The sequence below is a fragment of the Euprymna scolopes genome, chromosome 21 (assembly GCF_053919585.1).
Source record: "Euprymna scolopes isolate OS-2025 chromosome 21, ASM5391958v1, whole genome shotgun sequence".
NCBI classification, from domain to species: Eukaryota; Metazoa; Mollusca; class Cephalopoda; order Sepiida; family Sepiolidae; genus Euprymna; species Euprymna scolopes.
The window spans coordinates 31,788,517-31,815,992 of NC_136502.1; the positions used below are offsets into that span (position 1 = coordinate 31,788,517).

At 33.3% G+C, this 27,476-nt stretch overlaps 1 protein-coding gene across 1 annotated transcript in view; it reads right to left on the reverse strand.

The window, feature by feature from the left end:
- Window positions 1-366: 366 nt before the first annotated feature.
- The window catches only part of LOC145242093 (uncharacterized), a 212,572-nt gene continuing 185,462 nt past the window's right edge, over window positions 367-27,476 (reverse strand). Inside the window, exon 2 of the mRNA XM_080105010.1 lies at window positions 367-621. Coding sequence (XP_079961136.1) covers window positions 618-621 — 4 coding nt within the window. The 3' untranslated portion in view covers window positions 367-617. The remainder of the gene's footprint in view (window positions 622-27,476) is intronic.

Sequence of the window (27,476 nt, forward strand, 5' to 3'; positions counted from 1 at the left end):
TTTATATATATATATATATATATATATATATATATATATAAAATATAGGTAAAATTTTGGTCGTAGATTTTGCAGGTTGGCTTGCTAAACAAAATTCTAAATGTATTCACTCATCTAAACTTCTTCTATTTCATGTGATTACGCTTTGTCCGATATATCGACACGCTTCCTTCTATCTGGTCCGCTGGAATATTGTTTATTTATGGCCAATGAATATATTTTTTGCTTATACTTCATCGATTGGAAGCAAGTATTGTTTCTTTTGCCCAGTTCAATTAAACAGTGTATTTTTCATGCGATCAGTATCTAATAGCTAAGATTTATAAATTCGTCTAAAAAATAAAATGTATCTATTGCAACTGCATTTTTTTTGTGATTGTATTTTTTTTATCTTGATTAATAATATTTTGCTCAAGCTAATTCATATGTATTTGCAGTAGAGGATTGAAAAGCGACATTTTTGTTTATCGATGTTATAATGACAAAAAATAAACTTACCAATTACGTCCCATTATGGAAACGCGCACCAGAAAAATAGACAACTATTTGGGGGCTCGTCTATAATTATATAACCAACATCAGCAGGTGCCAATCAAGAGTTGTAAAATAGAATTTACTTACCTGAAAAAGAAGAAAAAAACAATATATTAGAAAACATTTCATACCTTTTATGATATAAAAAATACTTATAAACAAGGTTTATATTAAAGTTTTTTTTAATATTTTTCTGTTGGTCTTTGTTGTTGCTCTTACATGCATAGTGTTTACTTTGGTTATAATGTCATGCCTTCGTAAGTTTCCTTGGTTATTTTTCAAGAGACTCCAAAGAACACCTTTCTAATCTCTTATTGAAATCTACACAATACGAACCTCACACTTTCACTGGATTTCTGCAACACTAATTGCTAAGTATTTTTTTTATTTTGCTATAAATTTTGACTTTCCTTCCAAAACTCTTATAACTGCCGTTTCCAACATTTGCGCTGACCAGGAAAATTAGATATTAAACTTATATACATATATATATATATATATATATATATATATATATATATATATATATAGAGAGAGAGAGAGAGAGAGAGAGAGAGAGAGAGTAAACCAGCAACCCGTGAACGTTGGTTCAGTATGTTGTATTAGCAATGGAATTAATGTATGAGCGTGACATTTGTGACGTAAAGGAAATAGTTTTCTTGTGACATAACAGAAACATTTCTATGAAAGTATATTAAAATGAAGAAATAATAAATTCCTATGAATCGTTCTGTTTATAATTGTTTATAAAAACAAAAACTTGCTACCATTGTATTATAAGTGGTTTGCCATACATGTAAGTAAATGTGCATTGAATAGATTCCATAATACTTAAAGTTAAATCCAAATTTTGATATATCTTTTGATTTAAACGCGAAAAAAAACAATTGGGACGCTGAAAACGTACACAGTAAAACAATAAGGTTTAATGCCGCGTTGATTATTTATTTGTAACGCGAATTAAAAAAACATATTTTCGGGGTTATCTATTTATGTTGGCCGTGTAGAAGAAAATGTATGAATGTTTTTTAAGAAAAATGTATTAAAAAATGGAGAATACATTTTAAAAAAGAAAGGCGGTGGGTACATCGGCGTTGGAAATACTCTTATGGTTGTCAACGGGTTCAAGTAGATTTACTTGTAAGAAAATTGCGTTAAAATAACTTAAGCGTAATACGGAAATGAACGATGTAAAAAAATCGAGAAAGTCTTAACAATTGTTTATTTGGATAATTTAAATGCGAAAATAACCCAATCGGAACGCTGAAAACGTACCCAGTAAAACAATACATTTTATTGTCTCGTTGATTATTTTTTTATGTACGTATGCGAAACCGGATGTCGTAAACCGGATGTTGTGTTACAACACCCATTAAAAAGTCATTTGCGTTTTATAATTACATATATATATATATATATTAGAATTATAAATAATAATTATTCTTTATACATTATAAATAATAGTTATTCTTTATGCATACGGACTCTAACGTTTCATGCTCTTCTAGTGTAAGGGGTAAAATGCTTTTGTTGTGTAGGAGGTAAAATTTCTACTGTTCAGCCATACATCCATGTTTGACTCCATTTGCTAAACCTTTTACTTCCGGACCACTAAACAACTGCCAGGTGAATCAAAAGAAATAACTTATAAACGTCAAATTCGGGCGTAGACAATTGACAGTTTAGAGTGTTCAAACGAGCGAAAATCGTGAAAGTTACACACATATATATATATATATATATATATATATATATATATATATATATATATATATATATATATATATATCCAGCAAGTCGTTATCGAGTCAGGTCTGGTTAAATATGACAGAGTTTTTTTTTAATTCTCTGTTGATTTTCTACGGAGAAAAATCAACGGAAAATTTAAGAAAAAGTTCTCTTGGCTTGAGTTAGTACATTATTAATTATGTAGCCGGATGAATTTTTTATTACTCATGTTTTCAGGAACAAACTTTCAGTAACTGTTAGTTGCATTGGATAGTTTAACTGATTCTGGAGGAGTTTTAGGCACTGATTTCAAATCTGAAATTAGTTTTTCTTTACAAGTTCTAGTTTGTATGCAATTTGAGGTTAATGATATTTTACAAATGTGAACTTGTGTAAACCATGTATAAGCATTTTCACGTCCACACACACATATATATATATATATATATATATATTACATATATATATATATATATATATATATATATATATATATATATATATGCCCAGTACAGACAAAAGTTCTTCAGATATTTGTGCAATAGTGATTTTCTAGAATAAAAAATTAAAGCATCAGACAGTGTAGGAAGTCATAAGGATATGTTTTGATAACACAGGAAAGGATAACCAAAGGTAAAAAGATACCGCCTTAATGTTGATATTGACCAAATTCCGTAGTTTGTGTTAACTTATCTTCTTAAAGGGACCTTGCTAAGGAATAAGGATGTCATAATACATCATTTGGAAGCTAAATATCTATACTCGTAGACAAATTGGATATTGGAATGCCCATATCTTTCGTTCTATAGAATGAAACTACATGAAAATTTGCAAGCGTTTTAAAGATTATAATACTATGGTTACACTTTTATGATAATTCGTAAGAAAAATCCCCTATATTTTCAAACAAATATAATATGTTCAAATTGTCTTACACTTTTGTATATAGTGTCCTGGCATGCCAGATTTAGTTTTGCCGCTTTGGGATGAATTTTGCTTAGGGTTTTTGTTTTGTTTGGTTGTCTCTCCCGTGGCCTTGCCAGGTAACTACTACATGTACTTTCAACCCTAACAAAGCATATTGCAACTTAGGATATGAGAGGATTGTGTCTAATAAGGGACTCTGGGGAGTTTAGCAGCAAGATGTTCATTCGCTGCTCATTTAAACCGCTGCAAGTTAGTACAGTTAGGGAAGTAGGACACAGGGAGGGAATTCCACAGTCTAGCCGTCCGAGGTAATGGAAATATTAGAGTAGAAAGCTTTCCGTTATATATAGAGAACTGTGAAGGTGTTGAATTTTTCTTCTTATCGAGTTAGTCAGGGAGTATGTGCGTCACAAATGCTATAAGTTGTAGTTCTTATATGTGAAATATTTATGTTCTTGTAATCTCTGACCTTCTTCAGTCTCCTTGGTTAAGAGATATTTTAAATGAATGCAGATTAGAGTTTCTAAGATGAGAAACTTATATGAATTAACTTAGTTGATATATCCACAAATAGAACACGAGTCTTTTAAACTGTTGAAAACAGACACGTGAAATCTTATATTTCAGCATAAACTAACAATGTCTGATATATCTCTATATTAATACGATTTCGTATGTGTTATTTTGTGTGGCACACTCACATCTTTTTTCTTCCGAGTGACTGTCGTTTAATTGTTATAACATTCCATTCTTCATAAGTTTTGATTTAGGTTTCAATTTTAGCTGATGGCACTCAAGTCATCTACAAGGTGTCACAATAAAATGTATACACTCTTTAAATTATCTCAACTTGCTACATGAATACCTTATGCAACGTTCTCAAGAGATGTTTAGGAATAAAGAATTGCACTCTCAGCAGTATGGAGTACTTCCCCACTATCAGGACGTAAGAGCATATTTTGAGAGGAAGTATCGAGTACTGTCTACGCTCACCAGACTTGACCCCCCTCAATGGTTTTTTTTTGTGGGCATGTAAAACACCGGGTTCATGCCATAAAACTAGCCACCATAAATAAGTGGAAAGCAAGCATTGAAAGAAGATGTGTCAACATACTAATTGAACTGATTAGGAACGTTTTCGATTCAATCAGTGAGCGTTATCAGCTGTTCATGGACCACAATCGCCAATAATTTGAACACTTTCGCTAATTAGCTGGTTTCTGTATTCGTTCACAGTATTTTAATGCATAAAGCTTTTAGAATAAATGTTAGTTTTATAGGCATTTAAAGATTGTAGAAATTTTATTGGGACATCCTGTATATAGAAATCACGCTGGAATAAAAAAATCATATAAGTTCGTTTTTAGTATGAAAATTAATTAGTCTATACATTTTATTGGGACACCCTGAATTATTTATACATAATTTTACCAATTATTCTTCATAAGTTTTTGTTTCGGTTTCGAGTCGAGCTGATGCACCCAATTCATATGTGTGTGTATATATATATATATATATATATATATATATATATATATATATATATATATATATATATATATATATACATATATATATATATTTATTTATTTATTTTTGAAATCATATCTTTATAATATATAAGAACTGATAGAAAATTGAGTCTATAATAATATATACGAAATCTGCATTAATTAAAATATCATATTTAAGCGTATTTTACGACTGGGCTACGCCGGTCGTCCCTGCTAGCTTAGGTAAATACTTTTCCGTTTTAACAAAAGAGCTATAAAAATATCAGGGCATTTCCATTTACGCTGAACATGCAATGCACAGGATGCCAACATCAATATATAAAATATGAATGAGTCCTCTGCGGAATTTCTTCAGGTTCCGCTAGTTTATATTTTTAGGATATTCAAACTACTGTTATTATCTTGAGCTTTATTCGCACACCGTTTCGATAAATGTAACATACGCCCTTCATCAGACGTAACATCGAATTCGGGAATCTGACAATATGAATATAATGCAAATAATACGAGATTAATCTTTTATACTGTTTTAGTATGAACTAGACTACATAGGGTTGATATGCCGTAAAAAAAGTGGATAAGCTATTGTAATTTTAGAATGAAAGAATCCCCCAATGTGGTATGTTCTAAAAGGGTTGTCAACATAATTTTATTGTTGTGTATTGACATTACATAATCCCAAAAGTTTTGACATGCTTTAAACAGAAGTTAGTATTTTACATAAAAGAACACCAAAGATAGTTCAACATGTCATACCACAAAAAAGAATACTAACTTTTAACGACACCAATAATCAAAGATATCATCCGTGATAAACGACCGAGTGAGGAAATTCTCGAACTTTAGCTCATGTGGTCAGTGAGATAAGTTCCGCATTAAAAACGTTTTACAACGCTCATCAATGTCGAATTGCTATGGGAGTCATGATGTCTTTTTTTATGAATAGGATTTCGTTCCTATTCAAAAAAAAAAAAAAAAAAATCGTGGCATTATTCCAGTCCATTCGTTCTCAGTCGAGACCCGTTTCCGACCAGACATGGGCAATCAGACCCGTCAAGAGATTGCGACGGTTCAACGCTTGTGCAATCCTGGCTTCTTTTGTAAAAGCGAACGCTTCATTTACCGTTCGAATCAAAACCGTCGACCTGGACGCCATCTTGGAAAGTTTAATTTGCATTTTCCTTTGTACTTATTCATCGCAATTCTATTCGTTTTGTTGTTTTACTTGTTCGCTGTCATCTTTTTTTGTTTGTTTTTTCTTTGTCTATTTTTTCTTTGTTTTGTTTACGCTGAGTTTGATATCCACTCATTTCTCGGCCTTGTTTCACCAGTTTTGCTTTGTTTGTTAAGTTTTGCTACCGAGTAAGAAAGGACGTAATGATTTTAAACCCAAATCCTTTTGTATGTCTGCTGCGCGATCTTTTAACATGACTGTGGGCGTCGAAGGAGGTGGGTTATGATTTTAACCCTATCTAGTACCACATCTGGTACTAGCCAGGCTCCAAGTTGCTTAACGGATTTAACGAGAACTATTGTGCAAAGGTGAGTATGCACTATATATCTTGTTATGGGTAAAGGAGACTTGGGAGGTAACTTAAAGAATTTAATGTCTTTACTTGTTCTTTAATTTAATATATATTTTTTTAATTATCTCATTACATTTGGAAATATTACTTATCCTATGCGGGTTTAACAAGCTTCCTCCAAAGGCGGAAGTTCCATGGAAGTATGAAATTCACAAGCGGCCCCCAGGCGCATGTATATCACCGTTAGTGATGATGATGAAGTTAGGTTTCTGCAATTCCTGCAGGGAGGTGTCGACGTCCTCCTACCTACAGCGTCTGAAATTCCCAAATTGGCCACCATTCTGGTACTGACCGGGCTCAACTTCGGTGATCTAACAAGAACCGTTGTGTCATTTTTTTTATTTACATTTATTTTATTGTCCATTATTAGTCGTGTGCAAGCGACTCTATAAGTCACTCCGTCGGTACGTCGATTGGTCACTCGGTCTTTCCGTAACACTTTTGTGCTTGGACTTTTTGGTTAAGATCCAAAGTCTGTTGTTAATAGATGCTGTTCTTAGCTTTTAAAGCTTTTCTTGGCCTTTTAGGCAAGATCAAAGTGTAGTATCTGTCCGGCAGATGCTGCACTTAAGATAATTTGTACCAGTCAATGGAGGGGAAACCCTATATACTGGGACAATTATTATTTTTGGTAACCAGAGTGCCCCCTTTTTGCCTACTTTTAGGGGAGCTGGTTTTTACCTCACATTAAAAACGGCCTTGTGCCTAATTTGCTCAGTGGGGGAGCAAATAAATACTATCTGTCCGGCAGATACTGCAAGCAAAGGCCATATGTGGGTACAACCTCACATATAAGACCTTGGTCAATGTAGGGGCAACCCTTCATACCAATTGTCACTATCTAGCTCCCCTACTCCCCAGGGAGTTTGTTCCCATTTCCCCTTCACTCCTCACATTAAAAATCGGCCTTGTGCCTAATTTGCTCGTTGGGGGAGCAAATAAATACCGCTTTTCTTGGCCTTTTTACCAAGATCAAAGTGTAGTATCTGTTCCGGAAAAAACTGCAAGCGAAGACCATATGTGGATGCAACCTCACAGATAAGACCTTGGTCAATGTAGGGACAACCCTTCGTACCAATTGTCACTATCCAGCTCCACTACTCCCCGGGGAGTTGGTCCCCATTTCCCCTCTACCTCTCACATTAAAAATCGCCATTGTGTCTAATTTGCTCGGTGAAGGAGCAAATAAATACCCCATATATAAGACCTTGTTCAATGTAGAGGCAACCCTTCATACCAAATTGGGAGAGCAAATAAATACCCTTTTCTTTGCCTTTTAGCCAAGATCAAAGTGTAGTAGCTTTTCTTACTACATGCTGTACTTATTGTGATATAAAGTGGGGGATCACTTTTCTGTATTAATTTAATGTAAAATGATCACCCACTTTACAACCAGTCAGTCTCAAAGCCATTCAAGTCATTCTCCAGATCATTCAAGTTGTTTTTGAAGGATTCCAGTTATTTTTTAAGCATTCAAGTCATTCTTAAGGTCATTCAATTCATCCTTAAGTTCATTAAAGTCATTCTAAGTCATTTACTTTTTATTTATTTAAGTCGTTTCAGCCCATTTTTCGGTCTAAAATATCTTTAAGAATTTCATGTCAATCCTACATTCACGCATTCATTCATTACACGAGAGCACGCGACTAATGGATATCGACCTTGTTATTAGCATTAAAAACGTAAGTAAGTTTATTTATTTAACTGTTTCCCTTAAAAACGGAAGCAAGTTTATTTTATTTAACTGTTCCTTTTAAAAACGGAAGTAAGTTTATTTATTTAACTGTTTCCTTTAAAAACGGAAGTAAGTTTAATTTATTTAAGTTATTTCCCGTTTAATTCTCATGAACAAAAATTGATGCGTTTTACACACCCATAAATCTAACATGTAATCAACTTTAACAGAAAATTCGTGAGAAGTTTAGATAGTTGGTGTATCTAAAATAGTATGCGACCAAACCCTCCACCCTCCAATATGTTTCGACCTGGTAACACCGGGTATATACACTTAGTATATTCATAAACTAAAAACAAACGAACAACCAAGGCAATTTTGTTGGAGGTCATATAATTCAACTATAATAGGAGCAAGTGAAGCATGCATAGTCCACCGTGAGTGAACAGTAAACCAGGCATAAAAAATGACTAAGTTCAGCGTCCCCGCCATTTAGCTTCCAAAGTCCCCAGGGGGCGTCACATCCTGGTGAAAATGAACAAACGGTGCAGTTTGTAAATTTGAGTTCTGCGCCATGCAAAAAAAAAAAAAAAAAAAGAAAGAAATGACTAAGTCTATAATTTGCTCCCCCAAAACCATTTAGTCCCAAATGTCCCCAAGACCACAAGGCCTTAACATATATTAATTTGAGTTCAGCAAAGCTGTTCAATAGACATACGCAGAAATTTTGGACAAATATGGTAAAATAGTCTCAAAAATTGAGTGTTTTATTAGCCCTAAAAGATCTCCTGAAACACCAAAAATTATATAGAAGTCATTTACAACTTTTCGGAAAGTTTTATAAAAATCCAATGTATAAGTGTCAATTTTAACTATTTTAACCCGAAAGGCACCTTTGGGGGAGGGGCAAACCGGAATTTTCCCGGAAAATCTGTTCTGCTACTTTTTTACGCATATGTTTAATGTTTGTGCAAAATTTGAAAAAAATTTTAAGGCGTACTTACTGAGAAATGTGCGGACGGACGGACGAACGAACGGACAAGGGTGAATTCATAGGTCAACCCTTCTTTTGTCGGGGGACCACAAAGACTTTAGTGATAATAATATTACCGTACTCTACATAAAGCATGTATCATTTCGCTCTTCTTCTTCTTCTTCTTCTTCGTCGTCGTCGTCGTCGTCGTCGTCGTCGTTTTCCTATCTTTCGACCACCTTCTGATGCCTAAGTTACATATGCGTATTTTTTTATTTATGCTAATTTTCTATCGTTTTATATGTGCATATATTGGTTTACTTCGACTTTTCGTTACTTAAATTAACCTTACCCGATCCTCTTTTGGTACACACACACACATATATATATATGAGAGAGAGAGAGAGAGAGAGAGAGAGAGAGAGAGAGGGGGGCCATGTTCAAAATTAATTGATTCGTTTGATCGATTGGGCCGGGAAAGAACTCTTCAGTTTTCCGATTATAATCATGTTTGCATAGTTTGATTATCTCCATTAGCCAATATATCTATCGCTCAACGACTCCATGTTTTTTATCGGAAAAGTTTTTTTTACGTCTCTTTCTTTTCTTGTGGCCTACCTAATTGAGTAAGGCTGTCTTCCAAAACACATACATACGCATGCGCAATACGTCACGCCCCAACACTTCCGGATACCATGAGCTGCCAATAGTTATTGATTACGTTGAGATGTGTTACAAGAATTTAGATCAGTGTAAGCAAGTGAAAAAGTTTCAAATCTTTAGAAAAAGTATCAAGATACCGACTTTATATATATACATAATGATTGCAACGTCTTGTAAGACGAGTGCCACTCCCTCAGACATTTAAAATCCATGAGCCCAAAAATGACTTCCATTGCCACAGGATCATTTTAATAGACAAATGCCTGAGGGGGTATCTATACAAATATGATGTTACAGCTTTGTACGACAGCTAACCATCTGTCTCTCGATTCAAAATGTTGAAATCCAGCAACAAGCAAGAGCAAGATAGCCAGCAACAAGTTAAACTGCAGACCAGCTTAATGCAGGTACTGGTCTCCCGCTTTGTTTTTTTTTTAAATCAGAGATATGCTTCTCCTAAAAATGTTGTCTTCACCACGGCTTACGGGAGCCCTTTCCACCTCAACGCACACATAAATACACACAAACACACACGGTGCTAGTTGGCCGTTGACCCCGAAAAAGGGTCCATTCGCCCTTTGGAAGGTCTTGTTTTTAATCCTTTAGGGAGACTAGCAACCCTCCTCACCAAACAGTTTAGTCGCCGATAAGGCAGGTAGTACTGGGTTACATGGTATCAGTAGCATATGACATGCCCTAACATACATATACTCCTGACATGACATATATATATATATATATTTCACCCCCTCATTCGCTAATTTTAGTCTTTAGACCTCGATATATATATATATATTTTTTTTTTTTTTTTGCTCGCAAATTGCCGATGTTACTGTTGAAAAGGATCGGCCGAAAGACGTCTTCCGTTTATTTAATTCTTTTTAGGCCCCCCCTTTTTTTTCATACGCTTTTTACCCCCTTCATTCAGTTCAAATAATTTTGAACTACATGTTTTGGAAATTGATTTTAGACTTTGTAGTGTTTCTTGATTAAACGTCAAAAAAAAAAAAAAGTCCTCAATTTTAATAATGGCATTTGCCCCAGTGCTATTTAAATCCGATATATATATATATATATATATATATATATATATATATATATATATATATATATATATATATATAGTATAGTATGTTTATTCATTTATATAAATACTAGTAGGCCGTAAAATACGCATGGATATTATATTTTAATTAATACTGAATTCTTATTTATTACAGAAATACTGTAGGCGGCGAATCAGCAGGTTCCAATGCGCATTAATTTGCATAAATGAAATTATATAAGGCCGGGAGTTAAGATGTTTAGGAGAGTCGAGCCGTTGAGTTCTCGAGAACTGGATGGAACCTGGTTCGAGCGGAGTGTCGTCGAGAATCGAGTCCCAGGTTTTTTTTTCGGTTAGGAACTATTTCGGCTTTAAATATGGAATGAAATTCGCTTATAGTTGTTAATAGTCGTCGCTGTTCAAAGAACTTGAAATGTGATTCGGATGACTTATATGTATAGAAATCATATTTCAATGCGGAATTTAAAATGAAATCCTGTTGTGCTGACAAGGAAAAAGGGCGTCGTTTTTAAACGATGGATTTATTTTATAAAAGTATCAGTCGAGTCGGATTTTATTGCGTATGAAAAAGTCGTCGCTGTTAAAAGAACTTAAAATGCGATTCGAACGACTTGTATGCATTAAATTCGCTTTTTAAATGAGAAATTTAAAAATTAATTTCTGTGTCTAGCCGTGTAGCCCCATTTTGCTAAGTAGTATCTGTGTAGGAGTGGAGAGAGCGCTAGCTGTGTCTAGCAAAAACGGATACTACTTCACTACCCAGTTTTTGATCATGAGATCAGAGATGCGTGTAGTGAAAATTGAATGTGACTGCAGTCACGGAGGTTGGCTGCATGTACGAACTCGAAACAATAGCGATGGAAGACGAGAAGGCGACGAATCAGCAGGTTCCAATGCGCATTAATTTGCATAAATGAGATTATATAAGGCCGGGAGCTTAGATGTTTGGGAGAGTCGAGCCGTTGAGTTCTCGAGAACCGAATGGAAACTGGTTCGAGCGGAGAGTCGCCGAGAATCGAGTCCCAGGTTTTTTTTTCGATTAGGAATATTGTAGGTATTAAACACAATGTTGAATTCCTTAAAAAATGAATGAAAAAAAGTGAAAGAAACTGAGCATATGATGTTTTTTTTCTTAACAGTTCACTTCTTTTTAGTAAAAAAAAAAAAAAAATATACTCGGAATGATATCGAAATCCAAACCTAAAGACAATCGATCACGAACGATAACCATTAGACCAGCTTGAAATGACTTTTTAGAAGTATTTTCAAACAAACTTATACCTAACATAACGAAGCTGTCATTTTTCACGACTGTGCATGCGCAGTCGTGAAACATTTGAAAACATATAAATATCCGGTATATCCTCCCACGTATCAATGTTTCAATTTTGCCTCCTTAACAGCCTTTTTCCTGGATGAAAACCGATTACAATTTTTCCACTTGTCTGAAGACTCTACATACCAAGTTTCATATTTGTAGATCAAAAATTTGTTGAGTTTATAGGTTGAGAAGTATCCTCACACACACGCTTTCTTACTTTTAGAACTATACAGAGTATTGGCTAAGTATATGCATACATGTTTCTGCCGTAATTACTTTAGAGGAGTAACAGCGTCGTACCCAATCAGTTCCAATGGAACCAGATTTAAAATGGTCATTCTTTTATACAATGCCCTGATTTTTTTTCCGATGGCGATGCTTTTCTAAAGCAATTGTAATAGAAACATATATGCGCATATGTAGCCAATGATGTTTGCATGTATAAATAAAACCTACTATAATTATGCTCTACTCGGCATTGTTCACCTTTTACAAACACCGATGTTTCAGTGAATTTATATCTCAGAAAATTACAGCGATACAACTATATATATATATATATATATATATATATATATATATATATATATAACAAGGATTGGTGTGGGCGTGTGTTAAAAGCACACAAATGCTCTAGTCTCACATATGGCTACTCCCAATCTAATCATCCCTACCTGCACGTCGTGAGTTCTGCCACAATCTGGTGAATTGCGAGTGGTCAGTGCCAGAAAACTGAATCTCCACTGCCTTGTGGGATAAGGTTTTTGAACCAAAGGTTAAGGGTGAGGTAACCCTGACAGAAACCTCCAGAGGAGGTTAGACCCTGTTGACTGCGGAATTCATCACCCACCGGCGTGTGGACCATGCTCTGGTACCTAGCTACCTAAGTCCCAGTCATGGGTAAATGACATTAGCGGGGTAGAAAGTACTCCTGTAAACCGTGTTGGAGGCAATCCTTCTGGGAGAGGACAGCTCTTACGAGAAATCTGCGGGCAAAGCAATTACCAGTCATCTTGCAATGGCTTGTCACTGGGTTATTGTTGCTGAGTGGCACTCGTGTCGTACAAGCGCTTGTCACTTTAATACAACGATGGACAGATGTTACTTGAGATATATCTTTTATCTGTAATCTGAGATGGCATGGACGACAAGATTGGGAGAACTCAATGTGACGGTGATCATTTGGAAAGATGCAGCAATCTTATATATATATATATATATATATATATGTGTGTGTGTGTGTGTGTGTAAGACAGACGGTCGGGTTTCAATCCTGGCTTGAAGTAGTTGCCTGTTTAGCCGCACTGATGGGTTGTGAAGCAGCGAAACAGTACTGTATGTGGATGACTATATATATATATATATATATATATATATATATATATATATATATATATTTATGTGTGTGTGTGTTTTATATATATACTAACTTGTGTCCATGGTGTTTCCCACAAACTGCATTGACATAGCTTTGAAGCAAAACTCCTTTCATATATAAGTGACCTTGTCTGTGTGTATGCCGCACGTCTCTGCCAAACTACTCTATCAAGCTTTAATTTACAGAATGATACAGACCTGTTGAGCAAATTAGATTATGCTTTTTAGCTGGCAACAATAGCTGTTAAAGGAGTCAAATTTTTAAAATCGTCTTTAGCGTAAGTCGATTTAAAGTACTACTTGATGTATGCTTAAATTTATGTTAAACTGCGTTAATTTTTAAAGCTTTGATATCCGTCTGTATTAGATCATATCGGTTTCGATTCTAAAATTTTTGAAATCACTACTACATATTTGATACAATATAATAATCAATAGAGAAATGACTTAATAATATAAATTGTTTACAAACAGGCGGTTTGAGCACTGTATAAGTGGTGGACGGATGGTTGTTTAAATAGACATTCGGACAGGTTATTTGCGGGCATCGTTTCCGTGGTCGAGTGGGAGAACTGCCGATTGTAAACACGACGGTTCTAGGTTCAATACTTGACTTGGGAAAGGTGCTAGTCTAGCGGCACTGATGAGTTGTGATATAACAAAACAGGACTGTATGTCGATGATTATATATATATATATATATATATATATATATATATATATAGTAGTTGGACGCCCAGGGTTTCCCGGTTGTACAATAAGCTTAAACATGATATTTTAATTTATGCAGATTACGCATTAATTATTATAGAAGCAATCCTCTGTTGAATATGATATATTACGAGGAATAATTTGCCTGGTGGACTAATTCGCAAAAATAAATAAAATAAAATAAATAAATAAATATATAAACCAAAATAGATAATAATGATAATGTAGTTCATCAAATTCCGTCTGTGTTTGTTTACAATATCACGTCAGCTGATATTTGGACTTAACGATGAATGCCCTGGAATAGTAACTTCTGATTAATGTTTAGTTTTAAAACATGCAAAGAAAAAAAAAAGATTTCTAATTGTATCTCTTCCTGTATCGTAAATAGCACTTATTAATTAAAAAATAAATAAATAAATAAAATGGTAAGGTACACTCGGACTTGAACACGAAGTCATTCGGCCTGTACTTGAATGCGCTACCACTAAACTATATTTCCAGATGTCAATAATTATGTTGTCTTTTTTTAAAAGAAATTGTTTGTTGAGATTTTATTATTTCCTTTGTTGATGTAAACTAAAATATTCGCTTGTAAAATTCTTTTGTATTTATAAGAAAGAAAGACTATTTTTAAGATCGGATTTTTTCAATTTTCGATGCTTCTCTGATGAATTTCTGCACAAAACATATCTAAGAACACTGCCAGACACATAAATTAGCTTTGTGTGAAATTTGCAAAAGATGAGCTTAGCCGTTTCGGAACGTATAAGGAAGGAACTCACATATTCGCGCACACACAAAGTGACTTTTATATAATAGTATACACACACAAACACACACCTATATACAAAGAGAGAGAGAGAGAGAGAGAGAGAGAGAGAAGGATACACTTCCCGCTAGATTCGAGAATTGACCGTTTTCCCTATAAAGAGATACTTATTTAGCATATAGTGAGTACTTTTGTTGCGCAATCACATCAGCTCAATTAAACTGGCATTGGCTCGCTGACACGTAGAATCCTTGAATGACGGGGTAAGCAGAGAAAAACTGATATTATGTCAGAGTCTTCGTTTTCGTAAATTATTTATTAGATGAAAACCATAGTCAATACTACCATTTAATCTGTAGATTGAGGAATGAGATGTGTCTCTCTTTATAAATCTATGTTTTATATGCTCCTGCATGCGTATGTAGGCACATAATTTAATCATAAACCTATATTTTATTTAGTTTTGAAGAGCAAACAATTGTTATTACTTCTTGTTCAAAAAATCAAATATATCAGATTTGCATAGAATCTAAGTCGCTGTATCCTAATTCAAGAGACATAATATTATTCTCTTGGAAAATTCATTTAACTCATCAAGGGACAGATATCATTCCAGAACACACACACATACACACACACACACACACACACACACACACACACACACACACACACACACACACACATATATATATATATATATATATATATATATATATAAAATATTTCATTTCTCGCTTATATGATGCTATTATCTTTCCTTTGCTGAGAAAGAGAAGGCATCCGTTGAAACTCCACGGATTAAGGATCTCTTCATTTTTAATTTAGTATTCCTTGTCGAATAATAAAATTTATATTTTTTCTTATATGCAAATATATATATATATATATATATATATATATATATATATATATATATATATATATATATAATAGATTCTTTTCAATCTTCCAATCTTCATATAAGGAAATACAAACTTATAAAAGGATATATACATATATATATATATATATATATATATATATATATACATATATATACATATATATATATATATATATATATATATCTTCTATAATATAAAGCTAAATGTCTGTGTGTGTGTGTTTGGTCACGAATAGGCTCCTATATGGTTGACTATTTAAAAAAAACTGATTACAGATAATGATAGAAGATGTATCGAGACACAGGAATGGGTATGTTTGATCTGGCAGAACGGTGTTTCATTAAAATTGTGGGGTCTGCGTTCGCGCCTGGTCCACAAAGTATGGAAATAAACAATTTAAAAATTAAAAAAAAAACGTTTACAAGTGTTTTTGATATAGATGTACATAAGAATACTTTGATAAGTATGTTTTAACTTAAATAGGGATGGTATACTAAAATTGTGGAGTCTGCGTTCGCGCCTGGCTTCCATAGAATGGAAATAGGCACACACTTTTATAAAGACTTTTCATATCTATCTGCGTAAATATACTTTGATAATTATTCTTCAGTTTGAAGAAATATGGTATAATAAAATTATTGGGTGTTCGTTCGCGCCTGATCTCCATAGAATGGAAATATGTCACAAAGTTTTACAAGGTTTTTTTAAATATAGATCCAAAGAATATTGTGATAAGTGTTTCAGCGTGAACAGGTATGGTATAATAAATTATGGGGTTTATCTATTTTATTTTTACTTTCATCGTATTTTGCTTTGGTTTTGATACCCCAAAATTCGAAGCTATCTCTTTACAACCCTTCCTTTTCATAACCTATTATACTTTATTAAATCAGAGTCCATTTTCTGTAGGCTGCTTTTGAACACGGTAAACGTGTCCATTTTCTTTAGGCTGCTTTTGAACACGGTAAACGACAGGTACTTTTGCTAGTATATATATATATATATATATATATATATATATATATATATATATATATATATATAAGAATAACTCTGTCGTGTTCAATAAAACGTGTTTGAATAATGACTTGCTGCCAATATAAATAAATATATATATATATATATATTTATATATATATATTGCAAAATCATGTTGACACACAGGTTCTCGTCAGATCACTTAAGTTGACCCTGGCTAGTATTAGATGAGTAACAATTTGAGAATTTTAGGCGATGCATGTGCTCCCCGCTTTTCTCAGCATCGTTTCCTGAACCTTCACACGCCACTGGTATTTAATAATGTCGACTCATTGCGCAACTCTTGCCACAAAAAATTGCACGTGCAGGTACCCTTACAGTGGATATCTATTGTGTGTTTATATATATATATATATATATATATATATATATATATATGCGTCTTTTTCCCACTGACATTTTTATTAAAAGCCTACATTTTCTATTCAAAATTATTAAAAATAACTTAATATGGTCATTCATGGATATGCGAAAGACTCTATGAAAGTTAATTAATTTACATATTCTTTTGACAAACGAATGTTCATTAATTAATTATTAATTTTTTAATACCTTTCTTACTGTAATGGTGGCTGTATCAAAAGACCATAAAAAGAACGCGTCATATTTACTTTATTTAATATATGTTGTCTATCTTTTTATCTCTTGTATTCTTTATTATTTTTTATTTTATCTCTGTTATTTTTATTTATATTTTATTTGTTTTCTTGGATCCTTTATTTTCATTATCATCTCGGGTTTTATTCATTAAGTTAGAGACCTTCTCTCTTTTACATTTTTATATATATGCACATATGTGTATGTATGTGTTAGTTTGTGGCGACTGAATTGCTGATACGCATATAAGCGTGTGTATATATGCCTGACTGGAGACCCCATGTACTAATTTGTCTTTGTCACTTCCTTGCACCGACCTCTTTATTCTTTTTTCTTTCCGTCTATATGTCTTCTCTATGGTAGACAAAACTCATGCTTTTTGCTCTTTTTTATTGAGCACTCTTAATAAACTCGTTTTAATTCATAAGTTTTCTCCCTTGCATACCTTTAACTTGGCATATATACATACATTATATATATATATATATATATATATATATATATATATATATATATATATACATACATTGGTATATATACGTACAATATATGTGTGTATATATATATATATATATATATACATACATTGGTATATATACGTACAATATATGTATATATATATATATATATATATATATACATACATTGGTATATATACGTACAATATATGTATATATATATATATACATACAATATATGTGTGTATATATATATATACCACCTTTTTCGGCAATGTTATAAGTTTCAAATATTAAAGAGGAGATATAACATATGAGAAATATTTGGAATCAAGTCTCCCCTTGCTGTTATTTCAGATCATTTGAAACCATAGCAAGGCCAGAGGCTTTGGGCATATATATATATTTATATATATATATATATTTATATATATATATATATATATATATATATATATATATGTGTGTGTGTGTGTGTGTGTGTGTATGTGTTGAGCGAATCGTGTTGATAATGTATATGTTTGTGTGTGTGTTTGTACGTGCTCTCTTGGAGTCAAGTGCATTTAATTCTGATCGGCTTAAATGCTAGCAATTATGAACGGTGCAGGAAGTTCGAGTGCCGTCTTATTTATTTGTCTGCTTAATTGACTTTCATTTTTGGGCAGACTCTTCTGCTGCTAATGTAATGATACCATCTCCCAAGATTGGCACTTACTAACATTCATCACGGAGCCTATTTTTCGTTTAATTGAGATAAAAAAAATTCAATAAAACCTTATGAAACAATTTACTTCAAATTAAAAATGTCCAGCTTCCAATTAAAACCTTAACTACAAATTAACAAAAATAAATAAACATATAAATGGTACTTGTACAGTTTAATCAAGGCATTAAAAAATGAAAACATCGAAAAAAGTTTAAATTGTACGTATCCGTTATGGAATGAAGTTGTACGAAAAAAAATCATTTAATTTCATGAAGTAGTTTTTGTTTTACAGCGAAAAACAATTTGTAATGATATCGAACAAAAAATTCGATTTTTAGGAAGAAAAGCTAGTAATAAAGATAGGGAGGGAGTGTCGGCGCTTTAACTGGAATTATCTCTCCGTGGTGTTTTTAAAATTCAAACTTTTTTTTTTAAATCCAAGATGTCTACATTCAACGTACTGTCATAAAAACGTGTTTTCCCGCTGTAAAAAAAAAAAAAGATAATACTCGATCAAATAAGGTGAATTTTTTTTTCGAAGATCTTCAGTTCAAAACGGATATGTACAATATAACCTTTCTTCGATATTTTCATTTTTTAATGACTTGATTAAACTGTACAAGCACCATATAAATAAAAATTTTAAAATTTAAAAAACAACAAATAAATACTGCTAGTAAAAAATAGCTTAAAATTAAAAAGTTCGATTCCACAAGAAAACATTAAATTCAAATTTAAAACCTCCGACCTTCTTTAGGTGTATCTCGTTGAATCGAAACACATTGGTTAGAATACATGGACAAATTCAATTATAAAAATTATATTCTCTTAAAAATTGGAGGTTCAATTCTCAATGGAGGCGACCGAAAAAATGCAATAGCGAACTCCTTAGGGCATCTATCCAGTTATGCCTTACGGAATGATAGCATGCTACATTTGTGAAGTAAATAAACGGTTCCGTTCGAAATTCTGTAAAAATTCCCGAGTTCGACAAGGTACACCTGAAGATGGGCTCAGGTTACATTGACCGAACAGTTGTGAAAATTACACTCAAGATGATTTTTTTTTGTTTGTTTTACGGCATAGCAACCCTTTTCAGTTTATTTAATGCCGAATCCAATGATTAAAAAAAAAAACAAACTTTTTAATAGAATATATTTGTTTTTTTTTTATTTTTCAAATCGGTTTTTATTTACCCCATAGTTGGGACCCTAACAGGTACTACCACTCTGAGCCAGAGTGGACATGGGAGCAATGACATTTAAGGGGTGGCTCAACACTCCCCAAAGCCCACAAGCTGGGGCCTCTCCATCGGATATAGTTAAGGTCATTTACAGGACCACACTCAAGATTAGAACAGTGGTCCAATGAATTCAAATAATACGAACCACTGATCCTCATTTAAAAAAAATCAGAAACTTCAAATTAAAAAATCTGAAACTTTTATTTTAAAAAGACAAATTTAAAAAAATGGAGTTTTAAATGTTTGGAGGTGACACATTATTTAATCAAAATTCTATCGTTTACTTTTATTATTCACTGGCAGAGTCGGTATGCTACCCAGTTTTCAATAATTTCAGTAGTAGTATCATTATTAATCAAATATTAAAAATTGTTATTTGAAATTTTACTGAATTTGAAGGGAAAATGCTGGAGTTGTTTTCATGCATAGAAATTATACAGAATTGATTAAGGACATGTATGCTATTAGAATATTAGCAATGAAAAAATATATTTATATATACAAATATGAATGTACCTATTTACTATGCCTCCCCACAGGACAGAGTTAGACACCAGGGTCGTTTTTTAACGTGGAGAAAAGGTACAAAAATAAAAATTGTCTCAGTCGTGAAGGATTTCTCCCCCACCGAAAGAGAACAAGAAATGGAAGTGCAGCATCTGAAGAACAGATGGTATTTATTTGCTCCTCCACTGAGCAAATTAGGCACAAGGCCGTTTTTAATGTGAGGTAAAAACCAGCTCCCCTAAAAGTAGGCAAAAAGGGGGCACTCTGGTTACCAAAAATAATAATTGTCCCAGTACAGAGGGTTTCCCCTCCATTGACTGGTACAAATTATCTTAAGTGCAGTATCTGCCGGAACAGATGGTATTTATTTGCTCCCCCACTGAGCAAATTAGGCACAAGGCCGTTTTTAATGTGAGGTTAAAACCAGCTCCCCTAAAAGTAGGCAAAAAGGGGGCACTCTGGTTACCAAAAATAATAATTGTCCCAGTATAGAGGGTTTCCCCTCCATTGACTGGTACAAACCATCCCAAGTGCAGCATCTGCCGGAACAGATACTACACTTTTATCTTGACCAAATCATTTGTATGAGATGATGTGTGACCGTGCGACGGCCATGTTCATATGTCAAATAGTGTTTTGATCACTAAACGGGCATATTTAATGAAATCATCTTTAGAATACAGATATTCTTGTTTAAACTTAGTCGTCGTTTTTAATCATTATTCCTCGATTAATGGCGAACGGTAGAAGCAAATATTTAGACCTCTTCAAAAATATCGTTAAAATCTACCATCTGTCCTAGCGACGTCATTTCAAAATAATTGGCCAATTAAAGCACCAATTAACTGGACTTTATGAAAGTATTACTTACTTTTTGCTTAAATTACAGTGAACCCCCTCCCCCGATCTTTCAGTTGATATTATTTGAGCGTCAACATGTAACAATTACTTGCGTGCTAAATTATAAGTATGGGAACCCATTGAATGAAATAATCCGAAACGTATTTTTAGAGTATGCACCAGTCCGCCAGTCGTTCTGGGACGTTTCTGCTTAAAATATAGTAAGACACCCTCCACGAAGTCCATTTATGAAATGGTTCACCATCCTTTCTGTAATCTAAGCATATTTTTCGTTGAATAATCTTTAGTTTCTGCTTGACTTGTCCATCAAGTTTCACTCGTGAGTTCCAACAGCATTTGTTTTAATGTCGGTAAATGATAAATGCAGCTAGAAACAGGTTGGAAAAGTATCAATAACACTGAGACACTATTTTCTTAGCAGAGTTTTGATGTTCCTAGCGGTAACTATCTAAAGTACAGAAGTCTAGACATTGCTCAGATTGACATTATATTTGAGAAAAATCCACAGATAATTAAAAAAATCCAATATTCTAGTTTGTATGGAGACCGTTAAGGAACACATGTCCTAGTCATGAGACAATCACTAAAGTGTCTCCGCATAGCACTGAATGGAGATAAAACAAAGACTCTAGTGCATTCATGACTGGAATTTGGTGGACAAGTCGTGCGTATGCTCAGGATTATTTGGACAAAATGTGGTTGGATTGCGGAAACAATTGTGACATTAAAAAAAAGAAAAGGATTCTAAAGCAATCTAAATATTTGAACCATTTTGACAGCTAAACATACCTACATATGTTATAATTAGGACTATGACAACTGCATATTCTTTTCTGTGTTTTGATTCTCAGGTATATATCAATTGATATCTTATATGTTCTTATGTAGAGTGATGTGATTATCGGTTGATTAATTGTCTAACAGCGTCGGATATATACTCGGGAGTCAAAACAATGAAAAGTATACACTGTTTTCATAGCCCTAGTTATAATAATGAAACTTGAACATATATCCCATAACCGACGAGGATTAATTATGTTGAAGGAGGTGGATGATTCGAACAACTGTTTTCATTACGGATATTAGTCTCATAACCTTTCGGTCGATGTAACCGCCGATCTTCTTCGGGTTTCTTGAAAAAATTCAGTGTCTTTATGTCGAACTTGGAATAAAAATACAGTACAGATCTCGAGTTTAACATTAGGATTTCAATGTTAAATATAGGTAATGTTTGCTGTATTTAGTCTGAGTTATTTATTTGCAAAACAGGCTGGAAGTACTTCGATAAACTATAGATTGAATTTTCAACCATATTAAATAGACATCAATAAATAAATATTCACAATATTTTCCTAATTTGCAGTATTTTAAATTATATATATATATATATATATATATATATATATATATATATATATAAACTATTTTAATAATATCACTGGATAGATAGATAAATAGATTGATATTCAAATAGATCGATAATAACTAATTATACTTTTAACCATTATCACACACACACACACACACACATATATATATATATGTATATATATGACTACTTCATTTAATCACATAAATTAAAGTATATAAATTTATGTGTAAAAGTATTTACTTCAACATAAGCCTGATGAACCCTAGCGTGGATGAAATGCAGAATATTCTGTGCAGCTTAATTGCCATATATATATTTTATAACTTACTATATATATATATATATATATATATATATATATATAAAGAGAGAGAGATATTCATCTTTATATTATGATATATAAATTGTATAAAACTATTCTGTTCGATGAATTGATATTATTAACTAGCAGAATATTAGAATGGATATTGTATATGTTTTCTATACTTGTTTTATTTATGCTTTTTAAATCTACACGAGCCCACGTAGATCATGTTTCACCTGTGCTTATTATCTTGGCATTTGTTTTGGCTTAAATTGTTTATTTTTACGGTTGTTTTTTACCCATCTGCGCGCGGATGCACATCGGCAGAATTTAACAACCGGTTCCAGCTCATTAGCCAGTCTATTTACCTATCACGATTCCAAACCTGTACACCGGCATTCAACAGCAGATCGATTATTTTTTCCGCTCGTAAATCGATACGAAGATTAAAACATCAAGAGAATCGATCGATTAATCAGAAGAAACGGTCGCGCTGGGTTGGTGGGTTTAGCGTGGTTTTGTGTTTTCGGAGTAAATTGAGACGAATCAAATCTCAAATGGAGGATGGAAGAGTTACGTAATTGGAGTTCCAGGATAAAGAAGAGGTGAGGACTAGCTAGTGAAGAAATGGGAATGGCGGAGGTATAGATTGGTTCGATTTGGTTTATCTGTTTATTGAAATAATTGTACGAGATGGCATGATCAGTCTTACTTTTTTATTGGATGGTTACTATTTATCAATGCCCAATAGCCACTCGAGGATAAGAATTAACAAATGTTGGGGAGATTGTAATACAACACCGTGATGATCGATAATGGCAGAACTCGGGTAGGGTTTGATTGTTCAAGAGAAGTGTTTAACAAGAAATTATTTGTTTTAGATATTAAAACGCTCATGTTATAATCGTCTGGGAAGCAACCTCGCGGTATTGTTTTCTACAGGCTGACAGTTATAAGAAAGAAACTTTATAAACAGGCAAAGATAGAAAGCAAAATAAGGTATTGGCAGTTGTTGTATCTAGATGAGTATTTGTTGGAATGTTTTGCAGAGGGAAGCCTAGATTGAAGCTCAGTCGAGAACTAGATATGCAATAAATGTCCCCCAAACTTAGCGAATCGGCGACATCTGGTTTAGATCGCACAAGGATTTATAGCATTGATTTGTATGCTGCTGATTAATTCTTACGTTGATAAATAAACCTAATAAACGTATAAAATAAATCATTTCTACGACGTATTGAATTTAGTATTGAAGGAAGCAAAAGGGATGAGTTGTAGTAAAAAAAAACGACAAAGGAATTAAAACGTTTATCTTATTAATATGAGTACTAGCAGGGCCTGTGGAAATTCCACGGGAGACTCATTCATATGTAATATATAGATGTTGGCATTCTGGAGATGTATAATGTAAATGGAAACGCTCTGATATTATTGTAGCTTTTTTGTTAAAAATGCAAAAGTATTTATCTAAGCTAGCACGAACACCCGGTAAAGCCCGGTCCTAATATGCGCTTAAATATGTTATTTTAATTCTTGCAGATTTCATATGTATATTATTCCTAGTTACAATGCCTCCCCACGGGACAGAGTTAGACACCAGGGTCGTTTTTTAATGTGGAGAAAAGGAACAAACATAAAAATTGTCTCAGTCGTGAAGAATTTCTCCTCCACTGACAGAGAACAAGAAATTGAAGTGCGGCATCTGAAGAACATATACTACACATTGATCCTGACCCGAAAGCCAGCGCACAAATTCATATGTATATTATTACAGAGTTAATGTTCTATCGACTTTTACATATTATAAAGTTGCGATTTCCAAAATAAAAACATATATCCATATTACTTGGGTGCATTATCTTGAATCGAAACCGAAATACTTATTATATATATATATATATATATATATATATATATATATATATATATATATATATATATATATATATATATATATATATATATATATATATATATATAACTTGAATTCCTTCAGCTATAATCGAAACCGAAACCAAAACTTATGAAGAATTCTTGATAAAATTATTAGAAAAAAAATATAGATGATTTAAATGCCATCAGCTACAGTCTAAACCGAAACCAAAACTTATTAAGAATTCCTGGTAAAATTATTTATGACATGAAATAGAAGAACATAATAATTAAACGACCCGTGTGTAAGCGTGAAACACAAAAGAATACACACGCTACCGTATTAATATATAGACCGAAACGTGTTGAGTATAAAAACAATTGAGATGAGGACAACAGTCCGAAACATATAACTGATGTAATTTACAAATATATTTAATATCTAATCGAGAAATATCAACATTCTTTGATTTGTCATTGCGTCTGTGTTTTGATCACCTATAACAATATGAACGACTAGTGTTGTCTGTTTTTATGATACTTTCGACTATTATTAGATTTTACTCTTTCTCAACCCAAACATGGCGTATTGCCACTTGGATGTGAAGGGCTTCAAATTGGAATTTTATATACAGAAAAATATGTGGGGAGTTGAGCTGCGGGATTTCTGTTCATGTTATATTTAAACTTCAGCAGGTTAGTAAATTCAGGGAAACAGGGAACGGGGAGGGAATTTCGCAATTTAGGAGTCTGGAAGAAAAAAAAAGCTCTTAGAGTAGAATGCTTTCCGGTATCTAGGGACCTCAAGAGTAAAGGGATGGGATTTTGTTGCTTGTACGGTGAAGGGACACAAGTGATATGAGTTCATCAGAGAACATTTCATTAGAGTAAATGTAAAACAACCATAGTGTGCATCACTATGGTTGTTTTACATTACGGCCATGGAATAAGGATTAAACATTATACCTAAAAGTCTAAAATTTGAAGGTGATTGTCTCCTATACCCGCTTCAATGTATAATAGTTTAAATAAATGTTGACAATTATTTTTATACTTACAGAAACTAGTGTTTTATGCTTATGCAATAATCAGTGTAAAATGTGATAATACCAGATGATCAGGAATTTGAACCAAGCCACAAAGTCACCCTTCACTTAGTGGGCTAGCATCTTACCGTAAGGTCACCAGTAATTAACACAAGCTTTGAAAGAAATTGTGCCTATAAATCCAAAGTCAGCGGGCATACATAGTAAATAGTTATAAAGTATTCCACAGGTTGACCGCATTTTTAATTTCCTAAATAGGGCTCAACTTTAATTTCTAAAGGGACTTTATAACTGCTTCAATATTTTTGACATAATATTAAGGCATGATTCAAGAAAATTGGAAGGTTCTATTTATAGAAACTAGCAAAAGAAACGTTCTGCTAGCAACCAATCAGAAACTGGAATGGCTTCATAAAAATATAAGATCTTTCAGAATTCCCGCACATAACTTTTCGTGATCTTTGCTCTTTGTCTCAAACTTTTAACGTTCAAAACTTATCCAGATCAACTGTTACACAATGACGTAGCTACCGTTTGGGGGGGGCAGAAGGCTTATAGATTAATTAACCTTTGCACCCAACTTGTTCTGTACTAGTGGAGAAGTGCGCACTTGCAGGTGCTGTATGACTTTGAAAATGTTAGAAGATATCAACTAGGTTTGACTGAAAAGTGTTTATAATAATTCGGCAGTGTCCAAATCATTCCGAGACTCGAGGAGCGTAAAAGGTCAGCCTTGCATGCGGGTAGCAGAATTTGAAAATAACAAAACATATGCATTAAAACGTATATTTCTCTCTCTCTCTCTCTCTCTCTCTCTCTTTCAATGAAAAAAGAATTTAATTATAATTGTATTGTTTTAAAACAGTTGAAAGTTGCATCTTGGGCGCGACGGACGTACATAGTAGTTTTGCAGCACGTGTGGGTCGACGATCACTTAACTATAGATGCTCCCCCATTGTTAAAAAATGAATAGTTTTATTTTTATATCAAAAAGTATATCGTTCGCTTTATTCTATGCAGAGTTCAATTTCAACCCAAAGGCTCCTGTTATCAAGAATGGTGATAAAAATCTGCACGCAATGAAGACTCAAGAAGCGACCCATGACAACCGGTTATAGCCGATGACACATCGGCCCGTTGATGTTTCCATGTGCCTATAATTTGATATCGTTGATCGGGGAGCTGGTTTCCCTAACCAAGTAACTTCACCGCAGCAAACGATAGTGTCATACAACTACTTACCGAAAACTCTTTTTCATCTCTAGGACTTATACAGAAGTAACTATCCATCGAGAACTCTTTTGAAATTAAATATGGCTTTCAATTACAAAAATAACTACACACACATACGACATCACTGGCTTCATTAGCAAGAACCTAATCCATTCGGCTGCCGTTGACCGCGAGAAATACTGTTGAATTTAAAAAAATATTTTTAAATGCTTTTTTTACGTCTGTCAGAGCGATCTAATCATTATATGATGATGATGATCTGCAGATAAGACATAAATTATATACATATATATATAATATATAAAGCTGAATGCCTGTGTGTGTATGTGTGTGTGTCTAGTCACGAATAGGCTCCTATATGGTTTACTATTTTAAAAAACTGATTACATATATTGATAGAAGATGTATCGAGACACAGGAATGGGTATGTTTGATCTGACAGAACGGTGGTTCATTAAAATTGTGGGGTCTGCATTCGCGCCTGGTCCACAAAGTAGGGAGATAA